A 12,916-nucleotide genomic window follows, 5' to 3' on the forward strand; every position below is an offset into this window, starting at 1 on the left:
TTCAGTGTTTTGTCCCCATTCTCCTTTCTTAAATCCTTGGTCATCCGCCTCACTGCTCTAGTCATTCCTGCCTCCTGTTCCTGGACACTTAGCACAAGTCTCATTCCTGTCCTCATCAACCCTTCCAGCTCATTTTCCATGTCCCTTGCTTATTTCAAAAGACCAGCCTGAACTCCAGACAGAGAAGCTGGCCAGACTGACCCACTGCAGATGACGCAAGCTGACTATATACAGCCTCTCCACCAGCCGTGTGAGCCCTCTCCAGCTTTAGTTTGCTGTCCCCATCGTTCCTCAGTTTCTGACTCTTGGCTCCATTTTCCATTAATAGGCCTCTGTTCTCTTTGGACTGGGTTTGATATTTGGTATTGCTCTCCCAAATTCTTATCTAATCACACTTCCCTAAGTATATGGATAATGTATTATCATCATGGTAAAAACAAAATCTTTGTGGTCAGACAAGACCCCGTTCCCCCATACTCACCATCTATAAAGCCTTAGATATACGAGTATCGTTTCATTTCCTTAAGCCTCAGCTTCGTCATCCATAAAATTGGGGGGAAGTGTCCATTCTGCAGGCTTGTGAAGGGTAAATGATCCTTATACAATGCTTATCTTATGTCTGACATATGGCAAGCACTCTCTAAATGTTACTATGATCAGTATTATTATTGTTGCTGCAATTATCATCTAGATTTTACCTACTGGCTCATCTCTTACCAAAACCACACCACCCCGTCCTCAAGGGCAGATACTGGTTCAGAGTTTGAGACTGTCTACCCCGTAGCCATGCTTGCCAGCTGTTCCATGCACCAACCCCCTCCCAATGCCTACTGTGAGTTCACGCCAATGCTTTGCCACTTCCATCTCAGTTTGGGTCTTTCCCTGCATCCTATAGTTCTCTGCATGGCAGATCCTGATGAGAAATTTCATTCCTGATGTAGGTGGACATTGCTACAGCTGTCAGTTCTGATTAGTTAGCTTCATGGAAGGGCCACAGATAGGAGGTAAGCCCAAGAATTTCATGCCTCCCCTCAAGCAAGCCACCCAAACAGGTCGTAACCTTCTACCATAAAAACCGAAGCAGCCTCGTTTATCCCATTCAGCAAGGAGGGACTGAAAAGAATACTTGTTTTACAGTTCGGGGACCCCACCCTGAAAGCTCACACCAGGCTCTGGGTACAAATAACACGTAGCCAGGACAAATGTTTGCAGCCCTGGTTCCGTGAACTGTCTCCCACCTCCCTCGCTCTGTACCTCGCCCATTAATCCAGTTCTAACATGCCTGGCTATGCTTTTGCTCCTATTCCCACCATGTCCTTGCTTTATTCCTTTGATCCAGTGCATTTCTTCCCTGGCTTTGGATATCCCTGCAGCTATGTTGGACCTCTGTTTTTGGTTTAATGTACTCACAGATTACCCTAGTTAAGCCCCTCATATTAACAGCCCCTGGTTCAACTCAACCCTAATTCCTTCTTCCCATAGCTGGCTGGCTCTCATCCCCTGACAGATCTGCCCTAGTCCCATGGATAAGACCATGAAAAGTAGCAGTCTTTGATATAAATGCCTTTTCAGATAATAGTGTCATTTGTTCATGTTCTAAATCTACAAGCATAACATTTGGGGTATGTGCCCTTGCTCTGTTATCTAGAAAAGTCATCCCTTCCTGGTGAGATTATATCTGCTTGGACATCACTTGCAGCTGTGGAAAGAGGCAGTGATTAACTTACCTTACAGTCAGGATCTTCCATCTTCCAAGAATAATGGGTAAAATCATAGTAATTAAGAGCCCAAACTCTGAAGCCCAAAGACTTGGGTCTAAATCCTATCTCTGCAACTTACTACCATATTGTGAGCTTGGTTTTTTCTTATGTGTTTTGGTTTTTATTTGTTTTGGTGCTATTTCGATAAATAAGATAAGCATCTTGATCATCTCAAGTTAGAAATATCAGAATTATTCACTAAGTTTGAGACATTGACCCCTGCCTTGCTTCTCTGGCGCTACCCAGCGCCTCCCTTCATGAATCTCTTTGTATAGCAATTCAGCTGCATTATTTCTCTGTCATGTTTGTTGTCTGGCACTGTGCTGGGTCCCAGAGATACGAAGGTGACAAAGCATAATCTCTACCTTTAAGGTATATATATATATGACAGACAGGTTTACAGACAAATACATTCATTACAATGTTAAGGGTGCTGAGATGGGGGACTTTTCAAGGTACCCCGGAGCATAAGGCCAGGCATAGTGAGTGTGCCTGGAGGACAGTAGAGGAGGGTATTGAGAAGCAAAGGAAGGCTACGAGGAAAAGGTTGCTGCCTGAGCTGAATCTTGAAGTTATCCTGCCTTTCATTCACAGTCTCAGATCTATTTCAGTGCTGAGGCAATCTGAATAAGGGAATCTCTATAAGCTTAGAAATGGCACCCTGAATTCTAGTGGGCTAATTCCAAGGGTTGGGGTCCCCACATTGCCCCCCTGGTCTCTTTGTTGTGATCAGTTAAAGGAGCTGCTATTATGAAAGTGACTCTTGAGCCCAATGTCAGAGCTCTGTGATCTGTCCCCCATAAGAGGCTCAGTCCTTAGTATTACACTGCAATCTTTATCATATGTCGTACTAAGACCTCCCCTAAGACTTAAAGCCCCTTCTTTGAACTCGAGCCCAGTCACCAGAGTCTCTGCAGCTTATCTTGTCCTGGCCAGCCCTCTTCTCTGGGATCTGGGGTTTTAAATCACAGCTGGGATTCTGCCATCCATCTGGAGAATGGTTTTCAGAATGGCCACCCACCTACTGAATTCCCCACTGCTGGGGTGCCCACTTAACCCAACCCCAGCTATGTCTGGGTTGCAGCTAACTTGCGACAAAGACCCTCTCTTTGACCAGACTTTAGTCAGGCTCCTCTGAGCCCTCTTCTGGACCACATCTCAACATTGGTGCCCATCCTGTCTTAGGCTAACCCAGCCCAGTGTTTGCAAGAATACTGCTAAGTAAGTTTAGCGAGAGTCCCTCACCCCTGATATCTGATCACTCTTGATATCTAACCAAGTTCCTCATCCTCCATCTTGGACGTAGAAGTCCTTGGCCTACCTTTAGCAAGAATCCTATTAGGTCAGTTTAGCAGGAATCCCCCCATCCTTGATGTTTCCTCCTAGTAATTTTCTAACCACTGACCCCCTTACCCTGCTCTTTGGCTATAAATCACTGCTTATTCTTGCTGGATTTGAAGTTGACCTTGATGTCTCTCCTCTATTGCAAAAGATTTGACCCTTATTACAATAGTCTTGAATAAAGTCTTCCTTACCCTTTTAACAAATGTGAGAATAATTTTTTTCTTTAACATTTGCCATGCCCTTGCACAATAACCATGGACAGCCCACAGTCCAGCTGCCCCACTGGGCCTGCTTTTCCTTCCTTGGTCTGCCCTAGGAATAAGAGATCTCACTCCAGGCTCTCGAGCTCCTCTCTCCTCCTCACCAGCCTCCAGCTGACACCTGTGCAGCAGTACAGCTCAGGTAGAGTCCGTCACCTGAAAGTCTGAACCTGGAGAATATGGGCCAATTCTATTCTAACCAACTTCATCAGATCATCGAAACATATGAATAAATGTAAATCGTTTCTGAACATAAATATATCTTCAAAGAGCTTTCTTATTAGTATTACAGACATAAACAAAATACATACACTCAAGGAATAAAATATCTGTCCTGTGCTCTACTGAATAAAAAAATCACAGCGGATGCAGTGATACTCCAGTGGTGCCATAAACGATTTCCTTGGCCTGTTTTGGGGCAAAGACTTATCTGAAATTTTACCTTACGGGTTCCAAGTGTGTTTTTTTTGTTGTTGTTAGTTGAGAGAATGTATTATAAAAGCCTCCTCACCTAGAGCTCTGGTGATTTTTCATGTTTTATTCATCTCTTTCACTTGGCTTCAAGTAAGGTATGGATTTGATGAAATTCAAAATTTACTGTATTTTTGTTTTAATGTCAGGTACAGAATTTTCCTCTTGAATCTCTCTCTTCATTAGGACTGTTACTGAAGTGTTTTGAAGGAAATGGCGTATCAACCACTCATTGGTTCTCATGGCTTGGCAGTGGAGGCAGGGCCTTTCCCTGATTTGATAACTTCCCACATTCTTTTGCCTCTGAGCTATATTTTTCCTCTTCTTAATACTGGCAGGCGATGGGGTCTCACTTTCACTCTCCTTCCATGAGGAGGCTCCCGAGTTAGATTCTTCGCTGCCATACTCTGTTGTATCGCTGTCAGGTTGGGTCTGAGTCATCTGGCTGAACTGAGAATGTTGCTTGGCTGGTCTTTGTTCAAGACAGGCATTGACCAAAGCCACTTCTGAGTCAGTTACAGGGGTCAGTTGGCTCTGCTTCGGTTTTTTCATCATTTGTAAAGAGTCCCAGACACCATGTTTGTTTGGCCGCTTATAGGAAGCATCTTGGCTTGCTAACAACCAATGAAACAAATCAACAAGTTAGGCACATCATTGGGTACTATAACTTCATATTACCTATTAGCCTATGACGTGTGTGGGCTCACTCTTAGTTGCCCTTTACCAAGCCAGCACCACTTTTCTCCATTCATTTGGAAGCGTTGGCCGCTGACTGCATTTTCCAGTACCACACCAAACCTCCCAAAGACCAGAAAGGTCAAATAGATGCTTGATGTTTTACTTTTGAAGTTTCATGGACCCTGATATAAGATCAAGGGAAAAGTCTCCAAACTTTTCCAGAGAAGGATCCTTTTTTTTTGTTTGTCTTGAAGTCTTAAAGATTCAAGTGTGTGTGTGTATATATATATATATATATATATATATAAATGTGATTTGGGTAGAGGAAACTAAAAAGAATCTTTTCTTTAGACAGTGGTGTGCTGGAGTTGGCTTGCATTAGCGAGCTCACCAGAGCTTGATTGTTAAGCTTTTAGGAATTTTGCTAGTTGTTAAACACAGCTATTAGTAAAAATTAAATTATCCAAATTTACCACTCAGTAGATTTCTTACAAATAAACATAATACTCAAAACATCACTTCCTAATTATTTTATTACATTTTATTATGATGTATGTATGCTCTTGAAGCTGTTTGTCTGCTATTATCTGGATGTTGGAAATACTGTGTAATGATGTGCTACTGTGCATCTTTTCCCAACTCCATGTTCAATATCATCATATTGGTAACTTGAAACCATTTTGGGTGGCATAAAAATCAATAAGCACTAAAAATGAAGTCTTAGTTTATGGTTTTGTTGACTGTCTAGGCTTAAAGTGATGGAGAACATGTTACTAACAGAGATGACATTTTCAAGTGTCATGCCTGTAGACACTACATTGAAAATAGCACCCAAAAATGAGGAAATATCCTTCTAGAGTTTTCTAAAACTATTATTCAATTCAGCAAAGAAGTCACTCACATCACTGACAACTAAGTTAAGTTGTCACATCTTCTTTTTTCTTTCATCTTATTCTTTCACATAAGGGAAAGGAGCATTCTTATTGGAACTACACTTGCTCATCAACTGCAGCCATAGGTTAGCTAAGGATGATGGTCTGGCAAAAATCAAGGAAAAGTATTTTGTAAGAATCAGTACTCTATATGGAATTTCCCATAAAGAGTATTATATGTTTTATTATTTGTAAATTGTGTGATATAGATCCTTTACATCAGTAATTGGTTTTTTACAAAAATGAATAATACACACATTTTTGGAGAGCCATTTGTTAAACATTTCCCAGCACACCACTGTTTATACAGGTTATTGAAAAAGATGTATTTACAGCTCGTAATACTGTAGTAATTCTAACCATAAAGGTATGTAAAAGGGAAGAGTGTGAAGAGAGAATGCTGAGGAATGAACAGAGAATGAACAGGAATGAGTCAGTTCTTCACCTGCCAGTAACTTATAACCTCTGCTAATGCAGCTAAGGTATCCTGCGCTACAGCAAGGAGCTCACCCAAGGGCCACCACAGGTCGAGGAGGCCCTAGAACACTCAGCTGTTCACCTCTGTTGTTGGCTTTCCAGACTCAGCCATATTTCTCTCATCATAGTCCAATACTAAATATGCACTGTCTCTCACCTTTACTTACTGAAGTGCTTGTCCCAGTGTCTTCATCCTTTTTCTTCTCAAACATCTATTTCAGAAATATAAGTGAGTGACAATGCTCTTACATTATCCACACCCTCAGATCATTCACAGCCTCTTAGTCCCAACTAGTACGCACGGGTACAAAAGTTGCACATGGAGAAGGCTGATAGGAAAAAAACGGATTCACTTGAAATATGGTGTGGGAGGAAAGCTCTATGGATACCCTGGACCTCCAAAGAGATGAACAGGTGAGTCTAAGAGCAAATTAAGCCTCAAGCACCGCTGGAGACAAAAATGACAAAACCGAAGCTGTGCTTCTTTGGGCACATCACAAGAAGGCAAGGTTTTATGGAAAAGACACCACTGCTGGGAAAAATAGATGGCAGCAGGACAAGAGGAAGACCAAGTATGAGATGGATTGACTCCGTAAAAGCCATAGGCATGAGCGTACAGGAGTTGAGCTGGGCTGTGAGGACAGGACATGGTGGACGTCACTCATTCATAGAGTCGCCAGGAGTCAGAGCGTCTCAACGGCACGTGACACACACAACAGTCATCTCGGCTGTTTTTCACTCATATATACTTGTTAAAAATACTATTGCCCTAGGCCCTTAGACAATGCCTAATTTTAATCATTCAGTGCAGTTCAGTAAATACTTATTAAGTTCCTATTATGATGATCCCACTTCTACTACCCATTTGGAAGACATGCTTTGGTAGAAGAATCTACCAAAATGTTTTGAACCAAGCAAAATGGAACAAAGGCTTGAGAGAAAATAATACTGATAAGGAGCTATAGTTTATAAAGTTTTCTTGTACTCACTTACATTAGAGAGAAATATTGTTTAATATCATTTAAAAACAGATTTGATAGTAGTAGGAATCATTTTAAATTACTTTTTAAAGGACATTTTATCAGGCCACGTTATCAATAATTCTTTCAGAACTTTACCTGAATTCATAGACTTAATATCTCCTAAATCCTTCAGAAACTTTCCTCCAAAATGCAACCGTAATATATTATCTGTGACTATGGCAACCAGAATAAATGATTTCTCTGAATAGTTCCAATTTCAAATATTCTGCCCCAATACTCCATAAATATATTTGTCCCATATTTTTGGTCAGTCTACCACTTTTTGATGCTGAAAAATGGTTTTGTCAAATGATACAAACATAAAGCACATCTTCCAGAATGTATCAAAAATTTTAGAAAAAAACATAACACTTTTGACATATAATAATCCTTCTGGGAATCTATCAGGAAATAATCCCCAAAAGAGAGAAAGCTTTGTGTACAGAAATACTTATCACAGTGTAATTAGGATAATATAAAATACAAAATTCAAAAGTAAGCAATAGGCTAATAAATTATGGTACAATTATATAATATACAGTTGTAAAAATTATTATAACATGAGGAAATAGTAAATATAATATTAAGTTAAAAATCAAGGTGCAAATTTGTATATGCAGTACGATCACAACTTAGCTAAAAATATGGAAAAAAGAGACTAAAGGATGTATACAAGTATTAGCAATGGCTTGCTTTGAGTGGTAAAAGTGATTTTTTTCCTTCTAATATTTCACATTGTCTTACAATGAGGGAAAAAATGAATTTATGTAGAAAGTCAGACTTCCTTTGGGTTGAGAAGTGCCAAACTCAACTCAAGAAGTATATAACTCAACATAACTGAAGTCTAAGGTCCTTCACCCATTCCTTTCTTAATATCTGCTCTCTACAATGGTAGGCAAGTATCTCTAACGAGGTACCTCTTTGCTTTTTGGGTTACGGCAACCTTTCCCTGAAAACCTTAAGAGTAGAACCCTCTTTTAAGAGACCTCTTTTTAAAAAATGGTTTTGGGGGGCTTATTTTAAATTTAATATGTATAGAGATCATTATTAAAAGATTAGATGTTTGTAAACCTAAAAGTTAATAATTGGTTATGTCTATGTAATCCGGAGTGCTTTTTATTCATTTTTTTCTACTTTCCTATAATTTCCACATTTTCTATAATGCGTAGTTTTGTAATGGAGGGGGAAAGTGTTTAAAAAACACTTATTAGGTGTATATCCTTTTCAAGGAAAGCTTCTATATTTGATTTGATGTCAAATCAAAATATAATCTCAAAATCAAAAGAAAGATTTTGCATCAAGCTAAGAGGAATCATATGAACTGTGGTCACCAAAAGTATTTTACTGTCTTTTGTGTGACTCAGTGAGTGAAAAGAGCAGCAATGCCTGACCTAAGGGTTAGGTTAGGACAGAGGAGAGATCTGGGCTTTGGTTAAGCCTTTCTGCCATCAACCAACACTGTGATTTTGCCAAGCCACTTACCTCCTATTGCCTCCACTTAAGAGCTCAATTTCCATATATGCAGAATGAGGAGCTTGGACTGGGTATTGTTTGAAAACATTCCAGCACTAGCGGTCCGAATAAACACCAAACAAATATATAAACTAAACATAGTATGGATAGTCTCTGAAGCCAAAGGGTAAATGCATCTTAAAAAGTGGCAAATCCAGAGGCAATCAATGTGCTTCGTGTTTAAGGATAATTACCACCACATTTCCACCACGCTTTTACCATTACTTCAAGGGTTGTAAATAAAGGCTCAGAGTTTAGCAGAGAGAATAAAGTTCAAAGTGAAGGGAAAATTCCATCCTCCTTGACTAGTTCTCATATGGTTCTCAGATTTCAAATCTGGGACCCTTCAGAAGAAGCAGTTCAGCCGATTTTAGCTGCCATAAGGGAACAAAGTGAAAGATGAAACCTCTAACATAATTAAGGTTTTAATCAGCACTGAATAGATTTAATTCAACATTTCAACTACGCTTTGAAGCAAACAAATGATATGGCAGGAAACTTGGGTCTATTGCCCCCTCGGTCACTAACCACTTGTGTGAGATTGGACAAGTCACTTAATTTATTTGGGCCTTATCAATTAAAAACAGGAGCGATGCTGATACCTTACGTGCCTGCCTACAAACAGGGGACTGGACCATATGCTTTCTTGGGGTCCTTGAAGCTCAGGGCTCTAAGACTCCATAGAGCTGATGCAAGCAAGGGAGCTTAGACCTCGTAAATGGTCTTCATGATGAAATCGCCAGGAACCAATTTCAATTTTTTGTTAATTTTCTAAAGTAGCTTTTCTTGCCAGACCAGACAAATTCAATATACTTAGCTAGGGAGTCTAAGATACATATAAGCTATCACTATTCTAAATCTCCTTTTGGCAAAGTATCTACCTTAGGAAGCATTTAGACTTTAGGTGAAACTTCTAAGGGGGAGGAGGTGAGAGGGAAGAGTCTGTGAGTATTATAATGGAATCCAGCTGGCACAGACATAACATACCTCCTCTTTTCCACCTAGAGCTGATATAGCACTCAGTCTAGCTGACCATTGCTAGCCCAGTGCTCTGGTGGTGGTTTGATTAATCATCAGCCAGGTATTAATGGCCAGCAAGGATTCCGTGTCAGCAATTTATAAGAGCTCAGTTACTCATAATATGTTGGAGCATCATGGTCCTGACAAAGTGAGCTGTCTCATGCCTACGAGGATGGCATTTTCTTCTACTACTAGGTTGTCTACAGTGGTGACTTCAGTTCTGTTTAGCTCAGTTCTGCAGCTCATTCCACGCAGAGAGTGTATTGCCCCATTCTAAAACCCCCAAAAGGCTACAACATGTATCCTATAAATACACCTTTTTTTTTTTCAATCTGTGATTAGAATTACATGGCTACAAAAGGAATTTGGAGGTCATTAACCAGTAGGGAAGTTTATCCCAGCATTACACAGCATATGGGCAAACTGCAAACAACCTAAATACTTCAAAATTGCAGATTTGTTATGGTGCAACCACAAGACAAAATCATGCAGTCACTAAGAGTACTGCTGCGTGAATGTAATTTGAAGAAGTGTTACACTATAATATTGTTTTAAAAAACAGAATATGGGCCGGCCGAGTGGCTCAGTTGGTTAAGAGCTCGCTCAAGAGTGTGAGCTCTGAGCAACAGCGGTTCGAGTCCAGCCCGAGCTGAGCAGCCGCTGAGCTGCCAACAGGTAGCAGGATGGCTCAGCTAAAAAACAAAACAAAAAATAAAACAAAACAAAAAAAACAGAATATGAAAAACGGTATATACTATAATATAATGCCTACCATGTAAGATCAAAGACAGGGAGATGGAGAGAGGTATATTGGGATAAAGAAAAAGCAAAAAACTAGAACATACTCCAAAATGTTAACAGTAGTTATCTCTAAGAAATAGGATTATAGTAGTTTAAGTTTTCTTCTCCATCCTTTTCTACACTTTTGGATTCTCTAGAATGAGATTACATTATTTTTAAAACTAGAAAACAAACTTTTAAAAAGTAGCTTCATCACAGTAAAATGAATTTATTTTATGGAAAAAACCCTAGTATACAGTAAACATATTATTTTAAATGAAAAAGGATATCCTACCCAGATAGAAGCCCGAGAGAAGAACATCAAGACCAATATAATAACAAAATACCAAAGCAGGAAGCTCCCTATGGTCCCACAGGAGTCATCCTTCCGGCACTGATAATCTTGATTTGGAATGGTAAAACTTAAAGGTATGGGAGGAGGATCCACCTCCCAAAATAAGGAAAAAAGGTCTCCCATGATGGCTTCTGGTGTCAGAAATAAAACATGCTCGAAGGGATGAAGATGACTGGGAAGTACTTCACTCCATGTGTACGACAACTTCCTTGGCAACCTATTATGACATACACTTCAGCAACTATAACAGGAACTGACAAACACTTCTTGGATTTCTAATTTTGGGGAAGATTTATCTGCATTACCTCTATGAAAGTTTATGTTCTTTCCCCCATAACTTGATATAGTGTGTTCTGCCTTAATCTTTTTTTTCCCTGAAATATATATCTATAGTAGACCCTTAAACAATATCAGTTTGAACTGCACGGGTCCACATATATTAGGATTTTTTTCAACAAATACCTGTGCTGTTTTTGATCTGCATTTGGGAGCCCAAGGATGCAGAGCCGACTGTATGCATTGATCTACGCCATTTTATACACGGGACTTGAGCATCAGAGAATTTGTGTATCCCCAAGGAGTCCTGGAACCAAATCCCCATGGATACCAAAGGTAGTAAGTTTGGGGGTAGTCAAAATTATACTGGGATTTTCTACTGTGCAGGGGTTGATGCCCCTGTGTTGTTCAAGGATCAACTGTACTGTATTTTCTTTAAAGGCAGTATTTTAATGTCTTTAAAATCTAAGTCTGAAGTATTCATTTTTTTCAGTCTCTTTTGTATGTGTCATATCACTGTAAATTAACATACACAGTTCTAATGTGTTATAGACTGAACTTTGTCCCCCAAAATTCATGAGTTGAAGCCCGAACCCCCAATTTGACTATAATTAGAGACAGGGCCTTTGAAAAGGTAACTAAAGTTAAATGAGATCATAAGGATGGGGCACTAATCCAATATGACCAGTGACCTTACAAGAAAAGGAAGGGACCCCACGGATGTGCAAGCACAGAAAATAAGGCCATGTGAGGACAACAGAGAGGAGGCAGCCATCTTTAAGCCAAAAGAGACAAGCCTTAGAAGAAGCCAGTTCTGCTCCGTGAAATCTTGATCTTAGATTTTCAACCTCCAAAACTGTGAAAAAAATTAATTTCTGTTGTTTAAGCCACGCAGTCTGTGGTATTTTGTTATGACAACTCTAGCAAACTAATACATAATGCCAAAGATAAATCTAATTTGGGTAGTAGTGTTCTTTTTTAAGCCTTCAATAAATGCACAGTAATTTATACATCATATTAAGAGGAAAATATTAACGTGTATCTTGTGAATTACCTCAAATGTATACAATTTCTTTTTAGGAGTCAGTCATGGAGTGGTAGGAGCCTGGTATTCTCAATTTGCCTGTACATTGAAACCTTACACTTTGAACAATTTTCAAGTAGTTCATCTCTAAATCTAAAACTAGAGCAAAACACCATTGCTGCTAAGGCAATCTAAAAATTATTTTTAAATCTTACTTTAACCCTCCGAGGGGCACAACTGATCTCACAGATTCACTGCACACAAAGATGCCGCTTTGAAATACATCTTTACTGTACTAAGTCACAAACACGACTGGCGATAGGTAACGGTAGAGGGGGAAGATACAGACGCAATGAGTCATGATACTGTTAATTGTTAGATATTTGAAAATTTGTGTGCAATCTGTGAGATCAGTTGCTCCCGACGGAGGGTTAAAAAAAATCTTTTAGACTTTTAAGAACACAGTAACCTACAGATTTTCATTAATATGAAATACCAAGAGGAAACTTCATTTTCTTCTATTTCACCTTAGGACCATTTTAGGAAAATTTTTGATCTTTGGGACTTACATGATGTAACAATCCACTAGCATATTGTGGCATGGTGTGATGTTTTTATTAGGGGCACACTTCCCTGCATCCCCAAGGGCAAGTCCCCAGGTCCTAAGCATCCTGGCTGTTGCTTGCTGTCTGCCTTAGACCTGTGCAGCCTCCTCCAGGGAGCTCTCGAGGTAGCCCGAGCTGGGCCCATTGTGCCTCCTCCAGGCTCACTCGCCTGCGCCATCAATGACCTGCCAGCCTTCCCTGGGGCTGGCTGCTCCAGGCGGTAACCAGAGCTTTCGCATCCCCGAATGTGGCTCAGTGGCACACTGTAGGCGTTTGTATTTGTTAAATAAAACCAAACTGAACTCCATGGTGAACCTTTCCTCAGGATTAGAAGTTCTTCCCCCAAAATTCAGGAAAAGTGAAGATTGGGGTTTTTTTTAAAACCTCAAAACCACTAGCA

General features: G+C 39.9%; 1 protein-coding gene across 1 annotated transcript; it reads right to left on the bottom strand.

Annotated features, from left to right (window-relative positions):
• Positions 1-3,926: 3,926 nt before the first annotated feature.
• On the bottom strand, positions 3,927-11,234 carry SSMEM1 (serine rich single-pass membrane protein 1). The gene is made up of 3 exons (XM_019646169.1): positions 10,552-11,234; positions 6,080-6,134; positions 3,927-4,449 (listed from the first exon to the last, which is right to left on the bottom strand). Exons 1-3 carry the CDS (start codon positions 10,732-10,734, stop codon positions 3,959-3,961), a joined length of 729 nt encoding a protein of 242 aa, XP_019501714.1. The 5' UTR covers positions 10,735-11,234; the 3' UTR covers positions 3,927-3,958.
• Positions 11,235-12,916: the final 1,682 nt, after the last annotated feature.

Source organism: Hipposideros armiger, unplaced genomic scaffold, assembly GCF_001890085.2.
Source record: "Hipposideros armiger isolate ML-2016 unplaced genomic scaffold, ASM189008v1 scaffold_97, whole genome shotgun sequence".
Classification (NCBI taxonomy): domain Eukaryota; kingdom Metazoa; phylum Chordata; class Mammalia; order Chiroptera; family Hipposideridae; genus Hipposideros; species Hipposideros armiger.

Excerpts from the sequence above, each read along its gene's own strand:
- SSMEM1 (XM_019646169.1), bottom strand. The coding sequence starts at position 10,734 with ATGGGAGACCTTTTTTCCTTATTTTGGGAGGTGGATCCTCCTCCCATA. Across the intron at positions 6,135-10,551 it reads TCTCTCGGGCTTCTATCTGG|ATGTTTGAGAAGAAAAAGGA; the intron begins GTAGGATATCCT and ends TTTCTGAAATAG. Across the intron at positions 4,450-6,079 it reads AAGCACTTCAGTAAGTAAAG|CAAGCCAAGATGCTTCCTAT; the intron begins GTGAGAGACAGT and ends ATTGGTTGTTAG.